The 24,658-nt window shown below is 35.3% G+C and overlaps 1 protein-coding gene across 7 annotated transcripts in view; it reads right to left on the bottom strand.

The window, feature by feature from the left end:
• EPHA6 (EPH receptor A6) overlaps positions 1-24,658 on the bottom strand; it is a 792,264-nt gene that overhangs the window by 619,719 nt on the left and 147,887 nt on the right. For all 7 annotated transcript variants that reach the window (XM_070508536.1, XM_070508537.1, XM_044771750.2 and 4 more), the window contains one exon: positions 15,287-15,950. In XM_070508536.1, coding sequence (XP_070364637.1) covers positions 15,287-15,950 — 664 coding nt within the window. The remainder of the gene's footprint in view (positions 1-15,286; positions 15,951-24,658) is intronic.

Below are 24,658 nucleotides of genomic sequence, written 5' to 3'. Positions count from 1 at the left end.
AGGTATACACACAGAAAAGAATCTTAATAAAAGAGATGTATTAAACAATTATTTCTCCATTTCCTCCAAACAAATTTTTGTGTATTTATTCCAGGACATCATTAAAAGAAGGGAGGGAGGGAGGGACAGGAAGAGGGAGGAAAGAACTCTTCTATCTGAAGAGCAAGACTCTCTTCAAACAGTGAACAGCATGAGGTAGACTGACAATTCCTTGGGAAGGAGATAACATTTGCTGTAAAAAAATTCTGAAAATACATCTTAACATCAAACATCAAATGATTTTTCCAAATCCTTAGTTGTGATGAATTATAATAAATGACTTGACTATCCAACTATACACATATTATAAGAATGCCATAATATGATCCATATTTTACAGGAAAGCTTAATCAGATACATAGTATAAGAAACTTCAACTATAAATGAACATAATGATAAAATATTCACCATGCAGCTTAAGTTGATTTCTTCAAAGGACATAAATAAGAGAGGTGGGGGGAGACAGCAAGAAACAAACATAAAAATAAATAAATGACAAAATATAGTAACGATAAATTTGACAGGGGGCACTATAGAAGACATTTATTCCAAAAAACTCCTATGCATACAGAGAGCGTTACACAAAACATCCTTTATAATTTGCAACTATTATTTAAGCTAAAAATAAAGTTTCTTATACCTTAAACAGGCATAATATATTGCTTATTTTAGAAACATCTTCGTAAAAAGACACTTGTTCAAGATTTTATCAACAACTTGGGAAGAATTTTTTTAAATACTCATTCTAAATATATTTTATAGTATAACAAAGTACGTATATAAAATCGTGGGCTCCATGTGAATGCATGTCCCTTCATAAAAGCAACAGCACAATTATTTAAAGTGTATTGTGTGGCAAGGTCTGCATGTATTGTGCAGTAGGATTCATAGCAATTCACAGCTTTCCAGGATGTAAGAGGTAGGCGATAAATGTTTGCTAAGCTTATGGCATACATTAATAAACACATAGCTAGCATTTCTGGAAGTTCAATATGACCTGAAAGTAGGGAGAAAAAATCGGGAACCTACTGGAAATTGAGTCTTATGGTTCACATAAAATCTGGTTTCTTGTAATTTCTAAGTAGAAGACAATTGAAATTTTACTTAAGATTTGCTCCTGTGTACACAAAGAATATAAACTATTAACTAACCAATTTTTTAACAAATAGTTTTTCAGTGTCCAGCAAGGCAACTAGCCCAGATGTGGCAGACGAGAGAACTACCAGGCTGGCACCAAGGAGAGTCATCAAGAAGGTCTCAGCAGCACACAGCCAGCACTGAACTAACGCTCCTCTAATGAAAACACACCCCCCAACATTTTCACTAACATGATCTTTTCTCTCAGATATGTCTGCATTTTAATAAAAATCTAACTCTGTTTCCCAAAATAAATCAATATGAAATCCTCTATCAAACGCTTTTGAAATTATATTCCTTAGCACAGATACTTTAATAAATGACTGGATAAAAAGACGGCTAACTTCTGAGGAAAACAGTTCCACTAGAGGTTTTATGCTATATTTATAATTCTAAACATGTGACACACTAACAACTGGCTCAAAAGAACAAGTTTGATAATTTTATTTCTATTTCCCAGATATACTTTAATTTGTCTATAAAGAAGAGGCCTGCAAGCACTGTCTGTAAAGGACAAGCTAGCAAATATTTTTGGTTTATGGGCCCTATAGCCTGTGAAGCAACAACTCAAATCTGTTACTGTAGCTTGAAAGCACTGACAGACAACATGTAAATGAATGGACTTGGCTGTGCTCCAAAACACTTTATTTACAAAAGAGGCTGCGATGGCAGGCAGGCTGTGGTTTGCCAACCCTGCTACAGGGCGTTAACATGATACTGACAAAGTCCCTCCTGGACCAAACTTTTGGTCAGGCTCCTCTGAGACCCCTGCTCAAAGAGGTCCACCATGGGATTTTGTCTCTGTTCCTGTAGGATCCAGTTGAGAGAGAATCCTCACCCTCAATATCTGATGAATTCTTCATCCTCCACCATGCCCCAGGTGATGTCTGATCACCTTGGTTGGCCTTCACCAAGAATCCTGTCAAGTTAGTTTACCCAGAAGCCCCCTGACCCCTGATACTTCCTCGGAGTAATTTTCCATCCACTGACCCCACCCTGCTCCTTAGCTGTAACTTCTCACCTTTCCTGGTATTCAGTTGAGCTCAATTTCTCGCCCCTACTGCAAAACTCCACTGTAGTAGTCCCCTCCAAATAAGCCTGCCCTACAGTTCTTTAACAAGGGTCAGAATAATTTTTTAACAGTATCAAAAATAATGTAGGGTTTTCCTTAGATTGACCAAAATCCATTTTTAATACCTAGATGATGCCTGCTTCATGAAACAAACACAAACCAAAAACATATTTGGCCAAAAGTTTCATCCTTTAATACTTTAGTAATGTTTCTCTTTCACCTTTTCTTTTATTATTCAAAAATTACTGTTCCATTATAGTTGTAAATTTCCATGAAAATCCTAATTTGTATTCTACAAATCAGGATCTTTTTGTTATAACTCTGCCTTAGCCTTCATTTTATTGCAACAAGAAACTTCTCTGTGGGACTTTTCTTGCCCCAAATACATCCCTAAACAAAGGCACCATGGAGGCTCATCACCTGCCTTCTAAAGACAGAGGACTTCAGCAGCCAAGCTGACTCCTGGGGTCTTGGCAGAGTGCAGCGCTGGTCCCACACCTGAATCCTCACTGCTCCACCCTCCCCACCTCACTCCCTGTGGAGTAAGAACCACTGTATTAAACAATCCATCTATTCTCCCCATTAATGAGTGATCTCTATTTTACCACAGATTAAATTATTTCATGTAATTTAGTCTATTTTTTCCCTTCCTACCTGGTACCACAGATAAATTATTTCTCTTTGGGAATTAATACTACAAGTTTTAAATATTTTCCCTTGAATATATTTTAATATTTGACAGGGATCTTGCTCTTCTTTATTGCTCTTTTGAAATAATCTGTATGTCATTCCATTTATTATTTCATATAAATTTATAATTTTTTTGCTGAGTTCAAGTTGGCAAAAACAATACAAATTTTGAGCGTGATTTATTTACAATTCTAAATTAACATTTATATCTTGCAAATATTTAAACTTCTTATCCAAGAACATAGTGTGTATATATAATTATCTTATTCTTCTTTACATCACTCAAAACAAATATTATGAATTTAACTTATTAATTTCTCTGTCTGCTCTTTCGTTGTTAGCACATAAAAGCAACTGATTTTTGTATGTTGATTTTTCACCCTGCAACCTTACTGTATTCATTTAACATTTCTAATACTTTTTTGGTGGATTCTTTAGGGTTTTCCTTTTTTTTTTTTGAGGAAGATTAGCCCTGAGCTAACTACTGCCAATCCTCCTCTTTTTGCTGAGGGAGACTGGCCCTGAGCTAACATCCATGCCCAGCTTCCTCTGCTTAATATGTGGGACGCCTACCACAGCATGGCTTTTGCCAAGCGGTGCCATGTCCACACCCGGGACCTGAACCAATCACACAAAGAAGGGGAATATGCAAACTTAACTGCAGTGCCACTGGGCTGGCCCCAGGGTTTTCTATATATAAACTCATGTCATCTGCAAAAAGTGACAGTTTGAGGGGCTGGCCCCGTGGCCGAGTGGTTAAGTTCGCACGCTCCGCTGCAGGCAGCCCAGTGTTTCGTTAGTTCGAATCCTGGGCGCGGACATGGCACTGCTCATCAGACCACGCTGAGGCAGCATCCCACATGCCACAACTAGAAGAACCCACAACGAAGAATACACAACTATGTACCGGGGGGCTTTGGGGAGAAAAAGGAAAAAAAAATAAATAAAATCTTTAAAAAAAAAAAAAAAGTGACAGTTTGACTTCTTCCTTTTTACTTTGGATCCCATCTATTTCTTTTTCTTGCCTGATTGCTCTGGCTAGGACTTCCAAATACTATGGTAAATAAGATCAGGAAAAAGTGAGTACCCTTGTCTGGTTCCTGTTCTTAAAGGGATAGCTTTGAAATTCTCTCCATTGAGAATGATATTTGCTGTGGGTTTGTCATATATGGCCTTTATTATGTTGAAGTGCTTTCCTTCTAAACCCATTTTATTCAGAGTTTTTATCATAAATGGACGTTGCATCTTGTTGAATGCTTTCTCTGCATCTACTGAGATGATGTGATTATTCTTCATTTGTTAACGTGGTGTATCACATTGATTAGAAACATATTATTATAACACGTGTCATCAATAGGTATACAGAGAAATTTTATGGTAACCTAAATAGATGCCAGAAAACTTTTGAAAAACTTTAGCAACCATCATGAATAAAAATATTTACCTACGGGGCTGGTCCTGTGGCCTAGTGGTTAAGTTCGCCGCTCTGCTGCCGGCGGCCCAGTGTTTCATTGGTTCGAATCCTGGGCGGGACATGGCACTGCTCATCAAACCACGCTGAGGCAGCGTGCCACATGCCACAACTAGAAGGACCCACAACAAAGAATATACAACTATGTACTGGGTGGCTTTGTTGGGGAGAAAAAGGAAAAAAATAAAATCTTTAAAAAAAAAAATTTACCTAACATATGCTATTTATTTTATAGAATAATTTTGAAAATTACATAATTAAGCATAGTATTTCATATGCATGGCAAATTACTTCACAATTAACAATCTGCAATTACATGTGAATATACTCACATACAAGTAGACTTTAAGAAGAAAATGCCCTTGGTCATAATGTAATTAGTAAATTATAGAGAATCTTTAGAAAAGCTCTCAAATAATCCATATTTATTGCCATTTTAAAGTTACACCAATTATAATTTTTATAGTTTAATTTTATTTAAAATATTGGTTATCACAGAGATAAAGAATATAACCTTTTTCAGTGTGGTAGGGTGAAAAATAACCCATCCTGAATAGTAGTTAACTTTAAAACAAGAATAGAAATAAAGCAAAGAAATGAAAATATTAGTCATTTTAAGAAAAAGACAAAAAAAAAATACAGTAACTCTATTTAAAGAATTCTATCCAAGACAGTGTTTATCTCTGTCCAAAGGAACAGAGTTTGCATCTTTCAAGGGGTTTTCATGACTTTTTATAGCAGTCAATTTTGAGGCTGTCAAATAATGGGAATAAATCATGCTTTTTCCTTGTCCACTGTTGAAGACAAAGCAAAGCTATTTTGTGCTCCCAAAGTTCCCATCAATTTTGGTACTGCATCCTTCCTTTTCTATGGTGATAGTCCTTGTATAGAGCAATTGCCAACCGGAAATCTCTATCCCTTTGAATTTATCACCACTCTAGAGTTCCCTGTAAAACTAGGACTACCACTTTCCATAATACTGTATTCCTTATTTACTGGAACTCATTCTAAAAACAGGTGGTTTATCTTACGCTCAGACCGAAAATAGTAACTGGCTATTAAAGTTTATTTTTCACAGAGAATCATGATGGGGAACTACTTATAATACTAAAATTGCCTGTTGTGTTGTATCGTGTATGCCAAAAGGAAGACATTCAGGCACAAAAAGGAGCTACTTCTTAAAAAGGCCACATGCATAATTGAGGACACCAGTGACTTCTTTAATTCTTATTATAAGTCATTATTTCAAAGGACTCAAAAGTATAAAGAATGTCTCCCAATATCATCATCATGAGTATCTGAGTTTATCACTACCTCCCAGGTAATCATACTAATTGTTAATATAAATGAAATCAAGAATGCTTTTTTCACAAAGGATAACAAGATATCTTAAACCTAAATAAACATTTTAAGTATATTTATATCAGATACCTATTCTTCAACTCTTCAACCCTGTCCCACCCACTCCTTTTTCCATATGAAGTTTTTCCTTTGGTGCCTCTTTTCCTTAGAACTATGTTTCTTTGAAACATACTTCCCTAGAGCTTAGATATGAGAATATTCTAAAAATGCAATTTATTACATTTTTGTTCATATGGAGGATACACAGTCAATCACACTTCTATAGTTCCAATGCTAGTTCTGGATATATACTGAAAAAACTTATAACACGAAATTATCCCCAAATTTTAAGATATGTGATATTATAATTTTACTATTTATAGTTGTTCTGATGATTAGAATATGATTTAATCTGAATTACACAGAGATTTATTAAATACAGTATTTTATTATTATATTGTATTTCTATATAACAAAAATGAGATCTCTTTCTTCTCTGGTAAAATTTTGCCATTATATATTCAATATATTGCATAATATTCCAAAGGAAGGTTTATCCTGAATATTCTCTGTTGCTATTTGTGGATGCTACACGGAAATAATCACCCCTTCTGCAAAACAGTTGAATCTTATTTATTTCTATACACAGAGGATAAGGTTTGAACTTATAGAAGTAACTTTTCTTTTACTTGTTTAATTTAGCATAATTAATTCAGTTTATACTTGGTTTGATGGAATAGTAATATATAGCTTACTGCTTGTAGATGAAAAGGAAAAATCCTGATTATTTTGAACTGGACATAGTTTAATATTATAGATTACACTAAGAAAACCTTGAATCTATTGATTGTATAACTTTTACAAGTATGGCAATTGTGTGTAAAAGTCATATGTCACTTCTGTGCCAGGCTTTTAAGAAGAAGGTGTGTATTCTATATGCTCTCCTTCTTCTTCCACTAATTGGATACATATGACTATAAGTGGCATAGGTGACAATGGAGCTACAGATAGAAAATGTCTAATTCTCTTATTCTGTGTGCGAAGGAAAGCCCTCAACAAGTAGGAAAACCTTGGACTGTAATGGAAACGGAAAATGAACTTCTACCTGTTAAGGCCCTAGAATTTGGAATTTACTTATCTCAGCTTTCAAATATCACCCTAACTTAAACATATATATCTCTACACCCTTCAAGCGGGATATACCCAAAACAAAAGCCTAAAACATGTGGCATCAGCTTAGCGATCTGGGTGAAGGTGATGTGTAAAAGTGCAACAGGAGTCCACACTGATGGAAACATATTGTACAGTAGGAACATCTTTGGAAAATTTTATCTGCAATAACTTGGAAGGCAGGTTAGGAATTGATTTCTTTGTGCTGACTGCTATTTGATGCATCTAAGAAGAGACTTACGGAAAATGAGCTCAGGTAAGAACTGGTTGGGTTGAAATTTGAAAGGAAAAGGAACACAAAAATATAGAACTTTAGTCCTTTTAGGAATGGAAAAAGTGATTTCTTCTCCATCAAACAGAGACAAAACGAAGAAAAACCATTTTCAGCATCAAAGATACATTAAGACAGCCTAGTTAAACAAAGAGACTCAGCCCTATGTCTGAGATCTACTCAACTCTATGATTTAAAATGATCTCAACTTAGTTGCCATTAAGTTGAGAGAGGCATGCGTATAAAGAGGTAAGCAGACAAATTAATAAATAAAACACACTGGAAAACTACATCAAAGAAAGAACTTCGCATGTAGGCTTTTGCGTGTAGTTTCTGGAACATGGAGTTAACAAATAGATTAACAGGATACTATGATTTTTAGGAAATCTTATTGCCAACAAATCATGACTTGGGTCTACAAAAGCCCAAAGCTATAAAATGACCCTTAAGCCTCCAAAATAGATGAGCATGAAACAGGTATGAAAGCTGTTCAGTCACTAATGGCGACTTCAAAAATCATCAGGATGATAAAAGCAGCTCTCAGATAGTGGAGCCGAGGGCCACTGAGAACAGTGGTGTCACCAAGAACAGTGGATATGAATGTCCCACTGAATAGGTGTCCAGAGCTGTTGGGGTTCCTCACAGCGCCTGCCCATCATTGCGATGGAGCACTCACAGCTGTGTGGCTCCCACTGCTCTCCTTTCTTAATGGGAGTTTTCTATTCATTTCAATCACTGCATATTTTGTGTTGTGGTCAATGGCTTGTCATTTAATTTGTGGGTCACCAGCTGACAAGAAGACATATTTGAACCTGATAGAGAAAACTTTGTATTATCAAATATATAAGGATGAGCACAAACACTGTATGGGTGAAGTGGAAGACTACTGCAGAGATGACCAAGTACCTACAAAAATGTGGACTTCCTCTTTCATGACAGAGAATTATTTCTGGGAAGTGACTAGTGAGCTGGAACAACATTTAACAACATCCCACCCCTATTTGCAGCTAACTGTGGCTGTTTAAGTAGTTCTCCCTGCTCCTATGTGAAAGGAAACGATGTGCCTCTTCAGATCTGAGTTGGCTGAAAAGCACATGTGCCTTCTCCAAATCTCCTTTTACAATCTCTGAGCCGGACACAGATAACTAGGAGGCTCTACAAGATGGCTGGTCCACTAAAGGCAAGAAGCCTGGATCCCTGAATCACTCGATGGAGTGGAACTCCTGTCAACCAGGAATACTAACATAAATTATTTAGCAAATCTTTAAGAGCTCTTTAATCTGTCTCCACATAAGGCCTCAGGGAGCAGGATTAGTAAAACTACAAAATCTCCGAAAAAAAACAAAAAAAGGCACACAAAGAAACAGAAAACAAGTTAGCCTATAAATTACAATTCCAAAGTACACAATCTGCATTAGAACTTAAAAATATAGCCAATGTATACCAAGATAAAGAGATTAACTTAGACCCAATTTCTCTCAAAATTAATTTGAATGTGACTTGGAAGTTCCACAAAGAATAAAATAACATCCATACAAGAGAAAAAGAAATTATGAAACAAAGCAGGCAGAAATGAAACAATAACAAGCGAGAAATTTTAAAAAATGAATAATAAAAACTAGTAAAGCTAAAAACAACTCAATAGATGAGATAAACTCTTAACTAAGTGTAGTCAAAATGAAAATTCAGGGGCAAGCCTGGTGGCTTAGTGGTTAAGTTCATGCATTCTGCTTCAGCAGCCTGGGGTTCGCAGCTTTGGATCCCGGGCACAGACCTACACACTGCTCATCAAGCCATGCTGTGGCAGCATCCCACATACAAAATAGAGGAAAACTGGCACAGATGTCAGCTCAGGAACAATCTTCCTCAAGCAAAAAGAGGAAGATTGGCAACAGATGTTGGCTCAGGGCCAATCTTCCTCACACCCCCCCCCCCCCAAAAAAAAAGAAGGAAAGAAAAGAAAATTCGTAATCTAGAAATTAGTGTGGAGGCTGAAATATTAAAAAAATATATCAGAGACAAAAACAACAATATTTAAAGTCTCCAACAAACATCTAACAGGCATTCTAGAAATAGAGAACAGAAGAAAGTAACACACAAATACACTTTCCTCAGAATGCGAAGGAAGAAAAAATAAGTTCATACCAGCTACATCTCAGAGTAACAGAAGACCAAAAATATGGAATCTACAGATAATCTCCCAAGTATTGACAATTAGACAGTCAGAAGAACATTAGCAACGACAGATTCTTATGGAGAGGGAAATAATAGTGTTGAGGAAAAATAACAGTCCACCTAGTATTCTAAACTCAAGTAATCACTAAAGAGGGAGGGCAAAATAAAGATATTTTTAGATATTCACAAAATAAAGAGCTTAAACATTTATAGAACCTTGACAAAAGATCTACCAAAGGATATACTTCAGCAAATAGAATATTGAACCCAGAAGAAAGGAGATAATAGAAAAAATAACATATACAAAAACTGTTAACATATCTTGGTGTATCTAAGTGTTGACTTTATAAACCTATTAATTCAGTTTCTTTAAAAGATAGAACTAAAATTCTAGAAAATATTCACAAGAAAGGTGGCAATTTCAGTGGGTGGCATGGTGCATCCTGTTTGGAAATAGAATAGAGATGCTGAATAATTTTATCCCCTCTTCGAAATATATGTGTTAAGAGAGGATTTTTTTAAAAATTAAGGATAGCCCCTATAGAAATACAATTTATAGCTTTCAAGTCAGCAGAGAGTAAAACAGGGACTAAAATTGAAGTTGAAATGATTTACTAAAAATTATCATTTCAACTCAGTTTATATTTTAACCTCTTTTTAAAATTGTGACAAAGAACAAACTACAATATAATTCTTTAATGTTACTCCATTTTGCTTGGAAATAATACCTTCTACTTTTAGACTCCTTTGAGCCTCTAGATTTCACCTTCTTCTCAAAGTGGACAAAAGTCTGGAATTGCTTCATGAAAAAGCAGCTTTATTTGGAATTGAAGGTTGTATTGTAAGAGTTTATATTTAGTTTGTGAGAACCTGTAGAAAGTGAAAACACTATTTGGGCCAAAAAGGCAGCCCTTTTTTCCTGATTGCAATCTCACCTATCAGCTTTTCATCATATCCCCAAACACCCTTATTTAATGTCAGCAAATCCTGGTGTCTCAAAATTTCTTTATGCTCTCTGCTTCCACAATCACCTCTGATAACATGATTAGACAGAGATCATAAACACAGAGCATAAACGTTTCTGAACCGCAGTAGAGGATGGCCATGAAGCCTTGATAACAACACCCTTCAGGAGATCAAATCAATAGCTGTGTCACCAAAGGCCTGCACATCCCATTCGACTCTCTGAACAATAATGCAATGGTCCAAGAACTGCCACCAAACTCTCCTCCTGAAGTTTAAACCAGCAGTACAGGAAAACTAAATAAAAGCATGTTTCTATAAAGAGAAAAAGTTTTAAAAACATTCTCAAAGTTTTAGAACTTTAACTTCCATAGCCAAATGTTATTTTGTTAAATTGTATCATGTTATGCTTAAAGAAGGTGTATATATATATATATATATATATATATATATATATATATGTATATATACAGACACATACACACACTGCCAGGATATATATGTGTATATTCCCAGGACGTCTAAAATATGAGACCCTACTAATATTGCAAAGTATAAGTGCCACTACCTTAATAAGATTTATTCTATATTCATATCCAAGAGGAGTTCATTAGGGATTCACATCACTTCAGACCTCACAACTGAACAAAAATTACATTCAATTTTGCATGTTAATTGTTTCCAATTATTTCTTCCATGGTGTTAAAATATTCCTAGATATATGAAGTGAAAGACCATTTGATGTAAATTTATGCTTTATGAATCAACATTATTATTTAATTCAAACCTTTAGTGGAATAAATTAAGACAATTTAAAAAATGAAATTTGGGGCCCAGCCTGGTGGCATAGTGGTTAAGTTCACATGCTCCACTTCAGCGGCCCAGGGTTCACAGGTTCAGATCCTGTGTGTGGATCTAGCGCCACCTGTCAAACCACGCTGTGGCAGCATCCCAGATAAAACAGGAAGATTGGCACAGGTATTAGCTCAGTGACAATATATATTTTGTCATATATTCCTCAATATATTCCTCAAGCAAAAAGCGGAAGACCAGCAACAGGTGTTAGCTCAGGGCCAATCTTCCTCACACGCAAAAAAATTAAAAATTGAAATCTGTAACATCAACATGCCCAAGGATGAGAGTTTTAATTATGAACCTATGAAATAAAATAAAAATAGTTGTGAAAAATACGTTGAGATTTGACCCAAGGATAAAAAACTGTATATTATGTGTAACAGGGTAACCTAAACTACTGTGTTTGCTTTTAACTTTAGCAGATCTGCTTAATATAACATTTATGTCTATTTAAACCTGATTGATAATAGCATAGTTATAACAGCCTCTCTCTTTTGTGTTTCTAGAATTTGGATCCAGATATACCTTAACAATATTATAGAGAAAGGAATCACAAGTTCAAATATTCAATAGTACAACTTTTAGGATAAAATATCATAATAAATTACTCAGATACAAATAAATATACATCACTCATTAGATATTCATAGCATGGATAGATACAGATTTATTCTAAAGTAGCTTGCTGTGTTTTTGTTATATAGCAGACCAAGAGTTTTCAAACCCTTTCACGTAAATTATGAAAATCCCTAAAGCCTCGTTGGAATTTTTTCTATTTATCATCTCTGACAGCAAAGTTCCAGATAAATCTATCTATTTTTCTATCATTCTCAGTAGCCTGAATTTCAGAAAGGAAGAATAGCTACTGTTCTAATAGTGCCCATATCAGACTTCAGAAAATAAACACAGGGCAAAAAGGGCCTAGTTAATGAGGAGGCACTTGCGCTTCTCTGCACTCTATCTGGCAGGCAAGAAATAACTATCCAGGTTAGGACTTGGATGCCTGGAGTGAGGAAAGGAAAGAGAAAGGAAAGGAAAGGGAGGAAGTAAGACAGGGGAGGAGGGAGTGAAACACACCAGGACCAGACTGAGAAATATCTCGGCTTTAGTTCTCAGTCTAGTATTAGTTATTGAGTGGCCCCAGGTAATAAATTCTGTTCTCCATAACTTAGCATCCTGATTCATAAAATGAATAAAAGTATTTTCCAAGTATTTCCAGATCTAAAATACTGCAACCTTCCTGAAGAAAATTCTATTTCACAGAAACAAGAAGAAACAGAGCACTCCCTAGGTATACCGACAACTTCTACCTTTACTCAGTAGAGACCAGTGCTAGTGCCTGATGATCACTCACATCAAATTTCTTACTCTTCATTACACAGATGATTTTTTAAATAAAGCTTTTTTATTTGACAGCCCTGGTGAAACAGACACGTAAGTAAATGATTAATACAAATTACAGCACAGAGGATAGAGGGATTAACTTTGTGACCACCCAGATATATGACATTTGTGCTAGTCCTTGAAAGATGAATCAAATTCCATCACAGAAAAAGAAAGAAGAAAGGGACACCAAGCAGCTAGATAAAATATGAAAAACAGCAAGAGATATGAAAAGTAAATGGATTGTTCAAAAGTAAAAAAAACAGAATGGGGGACAGAATTTGCAAAAGTTAGAACAGAATAGGCCAGAATAGACCAAATTGTGAAGTCACTTGAATATACAGTGAATAACTACTTTTAATGGATATAACAGAAAGAAAGAAAAAAACAGAATAATTTCCTAAAATGAAACACATCTAAATTGCAATCAGGATTTACACAGTCAGCCTCAAAAGTCCCAGAAGCAGCATCACACATATGAGTGAAGCCATCTTAGATGTCCCACCTGTTAAACCGCCAAATGACTGCAGCGCATGAGTGAGCCCAGAAAGGACCAGCGGAAGAACCACTCTGCTGAGCCTGGTCCAGATCTGCAGAGTGTAAGCAAATAATTTGCATAAGACAAGGGGTGCTACTATAGCAAAGAGGTACAACCCACAGCATTTGCTCTGGCACTGAACTGACTGTAGAGGTCTGAAGAGCCGCAAAGCAATTGCTAGTGGAGGTAATAAAAGGTCAGTCCAGGTTACATAATGGGAAACAACTAGTAAGAATGGTGTCTGTGATAACTTGGAAGACAGAAAAAGTACTTCATAACATGTTGGTCAAATAAGAATGTTTCTCAGATGCTCACACTGGCAGCTGGCATATGGGATATCCTTCTAAATAAAGAGGATGACTCAGAGGGCATAGAAAGAGGTAATATGAAGCATCAAGCACATACAAATAAATGCTTTAAAATGGAGACTGCTGGTAGTGTAAGATACCTCTCTCTAAAAGTGAGGTCTCTACATCCACTCTGACTTTCCTTGTGTTTGTAAACAGTAATTTATTGTATTCAATTTGAACCAGGCATATATGCTTGTTTTTAATAGTTTTCCATATACTTCACCATTAGTTGATAATAACCATTACTTTATTTATGGATGAGGGAACTGTGATTTCAAAGTTAGTAAGCCAGGGATTTAGAATTCAAGCTTAATTCTTCCAATTTCTTTCACCCACTATAAGAAAGTGATGAATATTTGTACTGTACCCACTCTCTCATGCTTCTGCCATCAAATAAATTATAATAAAGACAACAAGCCACAAAAACAGATGAATCTAGCAGTACCTCCAGATAAGTTGATAAAATTACCAGTTGTCCAAAATCATCTTTGCCCAACAACTGAAAGATTTTAAGGCATACAAATAAGAATGAAATTTACGGAGTAAACATATTAAGTAAAAAAAAATCTACATCTAGCCATCAATGATTGTCACTGCCTCTAATTCTGTGGTCAATGCAATAAAAAATACAATATTTACTAATAGCTAATCACATAAATTCTTAGATAATTATTCTTTAAATATTTTTAAAACTTTAATTTACCAATTAATGCCCATCTTCAAACTAATTTAAAATGTGATAAAACTACATGGTTAGTATATGTAATATGTTTTATTGTCAGCTATTATTGCCTTCTTAATCTTACTGAATAATTATTCATATGCATGAAATTTTCAATAGTGCATTTTCCAATGTAAACTATTTTATAGAGCCCACTCAAAGCATCATTTATGACTTATTTTTGTTTCATTCTAAATCCTTGTTATAAATGAATTAAAATTTTCAATTCAATGTATAGTGACAAACTTCAATGAAACATATTTTAATAATTAAACGAAAGAAAGCTGGTTTATGTTTTATAAAAATATACCACAGACTTTTCATGCAAAGATTAATATTTTCCACTGATCAAACATATTCATCATTGGAGGTTTTCCTGGATTTCTCAACATTCAAGAACCCAAGTGTTTTATAAGTAGATAAAACCTTTAAAAATTCATTTATCACTCATGACCCTTATATGCATAAAAGTATGTTTTTTCTCATTTATTCTCCGTCCTTTTAGCAAAGGATAAATTAATCTCTGATATGGTCAGTATTCAATCACCAAACACATAATACCTGTATAAACTATCCTATATGTTTTTGCCAATACACAATTCATATGCATATATAAGAATTCCTCACTTATTTAAATATAATTTCAGCTTATCTGGGTACTATTCAATTATTACAATTCAACATCAAAGAAAGAATTATTTTCAAACTGTCTTTAAATGTCACATTCTCTATAAACCACCAAAACATGAGAGTCAGGAAAAAGCTCACTCTGAATCTCTTTTGCTCTTGGTTGCTGCTACTGATGCTGCTTTCCGTTATAAAAATTAGATGAAAACAGCAATTTATACGACTTAACTACTTTACTGAAGGCAATATGGAGAAGCACTTGTTACGGTGTATAATTTATTTTACATTTTCATACACCATCCCAGGAGGAAAAGAATCCAAAATTATCTTAGAGTTAATATGAGTGCATTTCCCCCACCATTAATTTTGCGAGTAATAAATAGCATTTGAAAATTTATTATTTGAAAATAAACATACAACAAATTTACCTTTAAAAATCATCATTTAAATGCATGATATATTATTTGAATGTTTGTTTCTTACCTTGGCAAGAACCCTCAATTTCTTCATATCCTGTACTGCAGATACACCTTCCAAGAGGAACCAGCCAATCGCCATCAGCTCCACAATACAGTTTCGGAGTGTCACGCTCTTCTGCACTCTTCACACAAGAGCCCCTTACTTCAACCAAAGAGGAAGAATCAACCCTCGGGATGGTGTCTGGAAACATGGCTAAGTTACGAACAGTGAAGGGGCACTTTTTGTAGAAAACACGTACGGAGACCAGGGCAATGCATGCCCCAATGTCTTGAAAAGCCAGATAAAATCCTTTTCTTTCTATAGGCCCCACCTCGCGAATTTCCGTGTTCAGTTTGAGAATGCGATCACCCAAATCCATCTGGGTAAAACTTTCATCAGCAGCAATTGTGTCGATCTTTGTATACTGGCTTGGCTTAAATTTAACTCCATGGGACTCATCTGATTCCACATAATACAGATTAAATGTTTCTTTGCAAGTCCCCAAGACCCATGGGATGCTGTTACAGTCCCTCAGGGTGAACTTCATTTCCACATAAATTTTCTGAGCTGCATCACGGGAGATCCAGTTTGTACGAAGCCAGTTGTTTTGGTTTGGCTCCATCACATTGCATACCTGGTATGTGTGAATGGGCCTGTTGTGTTCATCCATTTCAGTGATGGCATCCCACTGTAAAAAGAAAAGAAATTAAATGATTATAAAACCACAGTGGTTAAAGAGATATAACTTCCAAAATTTTCCATTTTAGCAAAAGAAAAAGGAATAAAAAGGATAAAAATGAAACTACACAAAGCAACAATACAGGAGGATTTTAATCACGAGCCTTTGGTTAAGAGTATGGGTTCTGGACATACCAGCTGTCCTGATATGAATCTTACCTTCCTACACATTAGCTGCATGAGCTAGGGCTACTTACTTTAACCTATAGTTTCCTCAACTGTAAAATGGAGCGGATAATAGCCCCTGTGTCATAGGGCTGTTGGAGGCATAAATTAGTTAATATATGTAAAGCACCTCAAATAGTTCCTGGTACACTATAAGAACAGAAAATATATCCATTATCTGATCAAATAATGAGATGGATGACAAATGTACTCTGGTTACCTATCTGTCCTCATATTCAATTATTAAATATTCATGTCTATTTTGATAGAAAACAGACATAGATAAATGCCTTAGGTTTATTTAAGAAATGTTTATCAGCCACTATTCTGGACACAGGGAATATAGCAGTGAACTAGCTGAACCCTGTCTTTTTGGAGCTTACTTAGAGTGAGGGGAGACACAAAAATCATAAATTAGTAAATTGAATAATATGGTAGTAACTACACTGGGAAAAAATAAGGTAGGGGGATGTAGAAGAGCATTACGATTTTAAATACAGTGGCCAGATAAGGCCTTACTGAAGCAGTGACACTTCAGCCATGTCACGGAGGTGAGAGAGTGAACCTAGTCAAGAGGAACAGTAAATACAAATACCCTGAGGCAGGAATGTACAGGTGTATTTTAGGAACAGCATGCGTGGACACTGGACAGAGAGGCAGAGAAGGGGCAAAAAATAGCCTTTACAAGCATTTTAAGCACTCAGGCTTTTACTCTGAGCTAGATCCTTGCATTATCTTCACTCCTGCTTGTTTACATTACAAACATTCTGCCACTTATTTGACCAGAAAAGCCTTATTTATCCTTTTAAAAAAATTTCATTAAAATCTTTGAGTGCTTTGAAATTAATTGACATTATCAGTGTTTATACATCTAATATTGCATAATTCTATATTATAAATTTAAACTGTAATTGTATTTGATTTGTGTAGTTATAGTTATAATTATTTTCAATAAACAAAAAACATTCTGGTAACTTTATAGCCTTTTTGGGAAAACAGCTAGTCATCATAGTTTCTCATTCTATTAAAATATACTGGAAACGATAAACTGTTTTGTATAGTGAATAAGTGTTCTATTTCTTGATAGTATACTTCAGCGATTTATAACAAGATTATTTAATGCATCCTGTTTGCAGTTTCTCATCTTAATTGGCTGTAGAGAGTCACTTAATCAAGGCTGGCTGAATTTCAATTAGCATAGCCTCTAGTAGAATGGCTACTTTCTTCAGCCTACAGGACTGTTATGACACTAAGTACTTTCAATTATCTACTGTAAATTTCCACAAATAAAGAATTTATATTATCCCTCAAGCAAACTTAAAAACAATCTGTATCTAAAAATTTCATTTGTAAGTTACTTACTTGAAATTCAGAGGGTATTTTCCAGAAGAAACAATGAGTTCCTTTAGAACTGTGGGTATAATTTTGCAAAACACACCCACTGTTTATCAGGCGTGATCCAATAATCTCATGGGGACACATGAAACTACTCATCTAAATGCTTTTTATCCTAGTGCATCATGAGTCTTCTGACTCCTACACTTAAAGGCAAATCAGCAATGTCATAGCTCATTTAAATGGCAAACTAACCATTCTGAACATAACTACAGAAATAAGATGCAAATAATAAAATCTGAGAACCGTAAAAATCAGTGCCCCAAATTCTAGCTTTTTATCCATTGGAGAGTCTCTAAGGTACTCAATCCAGTGATTACTCTTATTTCAGATAAATTTCTAAACAGAATTGCTTTTGTTTCTCAGAGAATACACATAATTATTATTGTCTACCCTGCATCTTCTACTCTCTCATATAGGAGTATACAGCTATACTCTCAATAAACTGTTTGAATAATTACATTTTAGCACCTTCAGATTATATCTGTTCAAATTAGAAGTATTAGCCATACCCCTCAACCAATCAAATCTCATAACATACAATATGAGATTAATTTAAAATGTGAAAATTTGCCACTTGTGACAAAAAAACTCTAAAATCATTATATATCTATTTAAAAATATGTTGAGTTTGAGGGAAAAAATATTTAGATGGAAACAAAGGTCAGGAATGCGAAGAATATAATATGCAGTCACTGAATCAGGAATGATCTGAACCAAGGGATACGGAAATGACAAAATATGTGCAGATAATGAGAAATGTGGTTCTTCTCAAAGACATTGCATAAGGAGGCTTAACAGAATGGTGCATCATTTTCTGTGTTAAATTTGATGAACAAAAGTGTTTTTTCTCTCTCTAGGAACCAAAATTAGATTCAGGTACCAAAATAGTCAAAACAGATCGACTGCTAAATTTCATCTTATCCAAGAATACTGAAAGCCATTTAAATTAGATTTTTAAATTTGAATCTGATTAACTAAAACATGAATATAAACTCAAGATTGGTATAAGATCTAAAAGCCTATGAAATTTACTAAAAAATATTAACATCACTAGATGTAAAATGGTATCATATTTTAGGCATAATGTATCCTTTGGAAATATTTCATCTACATATAGTTATATTTGTATTCATGTAGTTACATAACCTTTTAGTTATAATTTTCAAGTATTAAAATAAATAAGGCCTTTACACATCATGGGCCTGAGGTAAGATTGGGAGTGTGAGGGCTCACATACCCTATGTCTAAATACTGAAAATGATAAATCATTCTTTAAATAACATCAAACAAGAAGTATGTTTTATTTGCCTACTTTGCAAAGATACCTCCGTAACAACATGGAAGACCAGGTTCAAATTTAAAATACTTGGACTCCTCTGTATTCCATGCCAGCATGTATAGTCCACAGAAAGCCAGCTGTTAACTTTAGTCAATCTCACTTCTATTCCCTTCCCAGTGTCAAGTGCTACCCCATTATATGAAGTGCCTCACATATGCACATATATAAGCATCCCAGCCCTCATGTCCAATCTGTGCCCCTCTCCTGCTGGAAAAAGCTGCCAACTTTGGCCCTCCATTCAACCTAGGTTGAGCATACGAGTGGCACAGTACACCCAGTGGAGGATGGGCCCCAACAAGAAGGCGTTAAGTTCTTGAAAGAATACTTGAAGCTATTTGAGCAAAGAATTCTGGGGTCTTAGCTACAGTATGGTACAGAAGGAAAGCATGGCATATCTCCTTATCCTATCTAAGTGGCATATCTCCTTATCCTTCAAGATCATAGCTTTACAAAGAGGGGTACAGCCAGAGAAGGGAATGGGCAAGACCATCTGAAAATCAAGGAACAGAGCAGGGTCTTCCCTTCCCAAGTCGAAAGATGGTAATGATAAAAAAATGATTAAAAAAATCCAATTTGGAATATAAGATATTGTAATTACTCTTTAATATCAAAGAGAGTTAAATATAATATTCTAAAAACCTCTGTGTTCTACTTCATTATTAGGCAATAAGTGTAAACATTTAATTCAAAAATCTTTCACCTTATAAAGTAGTCTGTGAATCTTATAGAATATGTGTTAATAAGCAATCAACAATACTTAGCGAATTTATAGTATGTGTTAAGTTTCAAAAGGGCAATGAAGAAAGAAGATAAAAGGCTTGCTAGCTCTTACTAGACTTTTTATGTTTAAGGTAATAAATTATGAAAACACAATTGATAGCATAGATTTGAGTGCAAGAAACAAACAGTATATTTAATAAATATGCTAAGTGTTCAAACGATAGCAACACTCATGAACTGGGGTGGTTTGGGAGGTTTGGTCAAGAAGGAGGGACTTGACTCGAACCTTAAAGAACTGTAAGATTCAATAAGGTAGAGGGAGAAGAGAGAATAGAAATTAATGTATAACACTATTATATATTCATATACTTTTTGACAACTTTAGTCCTGTTGCACATGTATTCAGTGGGTAAAAGTTTTTGCCTCTATTTAAAACAAACACATAACCCATTCTCCAGCTGTGAACCATGTATATGTACACAAACCTGGTAACTGTAGAAATTACAGGATGAAAATATGTATTAAACCTGTCATTAATTCTGCTAAGTTGCTCAACTCTGTCAGCTGCTTTCTTTTGCACAATAGGCACTGAACCCAAAATACTCAAGACTCAATTTCATGTTTTTCTAAAATATTTTTTTATGTAGGACTTAAAATAAAATATCAGTATATAAAACAATTTACCAATATATAATATAGAAAAGAGCTCAGTAAAGTAAAAATGAAATCATACATACTTCTGCAGAGTAGAATATCTTACAAACTATATCTGCTCGTATGGGCTGAATGAGTAGAACAGAGAGCTTCTTCTGCCTCATGGTCATTTTATAAGCCCTCTCTTTGGATCAAGGAGTGGATAGATGAATTACAAAAGGATGAATGGAAAAGTCTTGTAACTTGGGGTATCCTGCTCACTGAGAGGTTTTGCTTAAGCAAGAATCAGTTATATACCAAAGAGTTCTTTCTTTCACAAACTTCAGGAGTACCTTGGATATAAGGACTCCTTAAGTCAACTATTTCTATACTGAATTTATCCTTGTCAAAGCATCTTCACAAATGTTAACTCATTTGTTCCTCATCAATCCAATAAAGCAAGACAGATATTTTCATTTTCACATTACTGACAAGGACTCTAATATCTAGGAATTAATGTAAATGCCCAGTGTTGCATGGAACAAGGACTGGAAGCAGGCCTTCTAACTTTATTTTCTGTATCTTACAATGTTTTGCTGGTGGACTTCCTGGCCTGGGAGAGACTGCCCTTCCCAGGGCTAGCCAGTTCTTAAGAGATAGCAAAGGGCTCTGGGCCTAGAGCATGTCTATCAAATGCAAATCAACCAAACCTGAGTCTGTAGCCCCAACCACTTCCTTACGTACCTCTCACACACCTAGCCAATCCAATATTTCCCCTGCCCTAAATCATCCAGAGTCAGGTATCAGGCAACTAGAAACCACCTCTTTAGCCTGCAGGAATTATTCAAACTAGCCAGTCCTAAACTGTGCACTCTGCCTGCCTTTCCTTTGCCACAGAAACCCCAATAAGGGCTCTGGCTCAGGCTTTCCCCTCACTCCTATCTTCTGTCACTTGACCAAAACCCATCGCTTCCTCTGTGGCCCTGCATGGCATGTGGTGACCCCCTCTCTGGGACCTGTGAGTACAATAAACTTCCTTTTTCCAAGTCTAGTTCTTGGTCCTCCTGTGGCCACACTGGCTTTACCATACCATACCCAACATTTACATTCTTAGAACAAATGTGTCATTAGACATTCTTCCTGGCAAGTCTGTGGAGGACAACCAATTCTTCTTAACCAAAAGCTTCACTAAGCAAGACACTCCAAGTGACAAAGTTTTTCTCTTTATCACAAGTAATTTATCTCTCCACTCCCTGACCCAAAGAAAAGGACTCATGAAATGACGACAGACAGAAGCAGCTCTCTGTTCTACTCATCTGGGCCATACAAGCAGATACAGTTTGCAAGATACTCTGTTCTGCAGAAGCATGTATTAAAGTAATTAAACAAACAGGCCATTAGACTGATGTGGCTCCAATGCCGTGGTGGCCTACAAAAGCAAAGGAAACCTAAGCTATAGTAAATTCTGTAAATGCCCCAAGGTTAGGAAAGCAAAACCTAAGGACAACCAATCACAAACAACCAACTAGGTGTTTCCAAATAAAGCACCTGCTTAAGCTGTAGCCACTCAAATAGTTCCTCGCTTCGCTTCCACGTCTGATCCATAAAAGCCTTTCCCTGGGCTTGTGTTGGTGAGGTGACCCTAACCACTTTTGGTCTGATGCTGCCTGATTCAAATCAATGTTTGCTCAAATAAACTTAGAAACTTTAATATGCCTCATTTTATCCTTTAATACATGTATGATTTGAGTTTTGCTTTACAGAGCTCTGCTGTACATTATATATTGGTGAATTGTTTTACATATTATTGGTGCTTCAAATCTTATAAGAAAATATAAAAAATTAAACAACATGAGATGGAGGAGTTGGAATATTTTGGGTCATGTTCCTATTGTATAAAAGCAAGTAGCTGACAGAATTGACTAACTTAATAGCAGAAGTAATGACAGGTTTGATTATTTCATCATGCGATTTCTATAGTTATCAGGTGTATGACATCTAAATATTTCACACTGGAGAACATTACATGTGTGCTTGTTTTAAACAGGGGCAGAAATTTTCACCCACTAGAAAACACTTGGTACAGGACTAAAGTTAAAAGTTTGTGCATACAGCTAGTGCTTTACAGCTCCTAGGAATATTTCTCCACTGCTGGATCTCTTGGGCAGATCATTTAAAGTGAATGTTTGTTAGAAGTGATAGGAAGTGTGAAGAGCTATGAACAGTACTCATTCCATTTACGCCTAAGGGTTCTCTAAAAGCCCATCCCTGCCCACACACAATGAATTTTTGTTTTCACAGCAAGCTAAATAAACTAGGCCAAAAAGCTAGATTCCTGTTGGGCATTGAAAGTTGGAACAAGGAAATTAATTCCTAAAGCAATTGGCAGGCATTATGGAATCAGACTGCTTTCTTTTCTCAGAGAACAAAATAAGGCAATCAAATCACCTTTCCAGGCAGGAATATTCAGATAGTTTGCTGGTAAATTGACCCAAACATCCAAAGTTCTAACCTAAATCTCTCAAATGCATATGTTTTCCTCTGAAAATCTTTAGAATTCAACAGGAATATAAATGTTTATTGAAAAAATAAACTTAGAAATTTTAAAATAAAACAGGTATCTATTTCTCAGCATAGAAAACGCTGTGGAAAAGCTAATTATAATTTCAAATGTCGGGGGTAAGTCCTGACAGCTTCCTCAAAAGCTCTGGCTCAAGAAAACTTGTAGCTCAAGAAAAGAGAACTACCCTTGGACCAGCATGCTCACCTCTGCATCTCCAAACAGAGACGGGAGGGAAAATGCCACACCCCAACACCTCAGGACCAGAAACAGCTGCAGGGGTGGTCTGACTCCAGGAACAACAGAAAAATCAGAGAAAACCAGTAAATATGCTGCTAGGAGGGGCTAGCGAAGGAAGCACACTAAAGAATGAGCCAGCTACAGAACACTACTTTGGTTTTTACCCCTACCTGTGCTTCCTAAATGAGTAAGTACTTTTGTCTGTGTGTGTGGAATCACTTTCTTCTCTTCCCTTTCCTCTGCCTCCCTTTTAAAAAGTCACATGCAATACTACTAGACACTCTAATATTAAAATTAGTAAGACTTAAATTTATTTCCGCCTCCATTTGTAACAGATCCCAGCTATAAACTGATAGGGAGATAAATATGCGGTGGAAAAATATTTTTTCTTGATTTATTTCTTTGAAATAGGGTTACGATAAATATGTAAAGAAGCGATATATAAAGGAAATAGAATATAACAAAAGATCATTTTGGAGATATAGAATCCAGAGGACCAAATGCCCTTTTACATTAGGCAGCATTACACTGGTAGATGGTTGATTAACAAAGCAATGAGATAGCCTATTATATTTCAAATTTTTCCTAAAAGTTCAAGATAATCTAAAGATAGATTAAAATAAAACAAAGAAACAACAAACTCATGATAAATCTGTAATTCATAGTTAGGCTCCGTGTTTAATTTGTTACCAGGTGTTTTATAGTATGTGGCTGTAACTAATCATCCCTGAAGATTAAACTAACTTTAAATGAGAAGGGAGTAAGGCTAGGGGAGAAAATCTTCAACTGCATTCTAAGAATGATAAAACAGAATAGCTAAGAATGAAGAGAGGCCTTCCTTTGGTAAAATGGCACATATCTGATGTATTCCAAACATTCTACCTCTTACCTTGCAAAATTCAAATAAATGAAAGTTGTTGAATGCACAGGGGCATCTCATTATGCATCGCTGTAGTGGCTTAATTTTTAAATCCTAAGCATCTAATATTCTCTACCAAAGAAAAGCTTGTTAAGGGGACCTTCTTATTCTAATGTGATATTTTCCTCAGAATCACTTAAATATTCACTTTGAGTCAATATACTGCCATAAACTTAGAAAATTAGTGCCCCGAATTCTGCTGCTAGGCATATAGTTAATAACATAAATCTGTTTTTGCAGCAGAAAAGTGAAGGCTCTGCATTTAAATGATAACTAGTTTCAGAGAATAAAACAAGCAGCAAAATGCATCATGTACAGATACATTTCCATTTCACTCTGGGCAAACATAAAACTTTTTTATTAGCACTACAAAGATATTTAATAAAAACAAGTATGAACTCACTGGCATGTGTGGAAGACAACTGCTGAGACTAAGTAAGTTTTATAGACAAATTTATGACTTTTGGTGCATTTGTCCTATTAACAGGATCAAAATATTATAGCAAGAAGGATAATTTCCATTAAGAAGGAATGATTCTTCCTATAAAAAAGTTACATATTCATGAAGATTAAAAATTCTTAAATAGAATCCATCTTCCGAACGTCTGAAAGCCTTAACTAGCATAAAAAGTTCAGATTTTCACTTAACCAAAGAATAGGATGCTGCAAATATCATCTTTAAAT

This window comes from Equus asinus, chromosome 5, assembly GCF_041296235.1.
Source record: "Equus asinus isolate D_3611 breed Donkey chromosome 5, EquAss-T2T_v2, whole genome shotgun sequence".
Classification (NCBI taxonomy): domain Eukaryota; kingdom Metazoa; phylum Chordata; class Mammalia; order Perissodactyla; family Equidae; genus Equus; species Equus asinus.
Note: the sequence above shows the minus strand (reverse complement) of the source record. Positions and strands in the feature narration are given on the sequence as shown.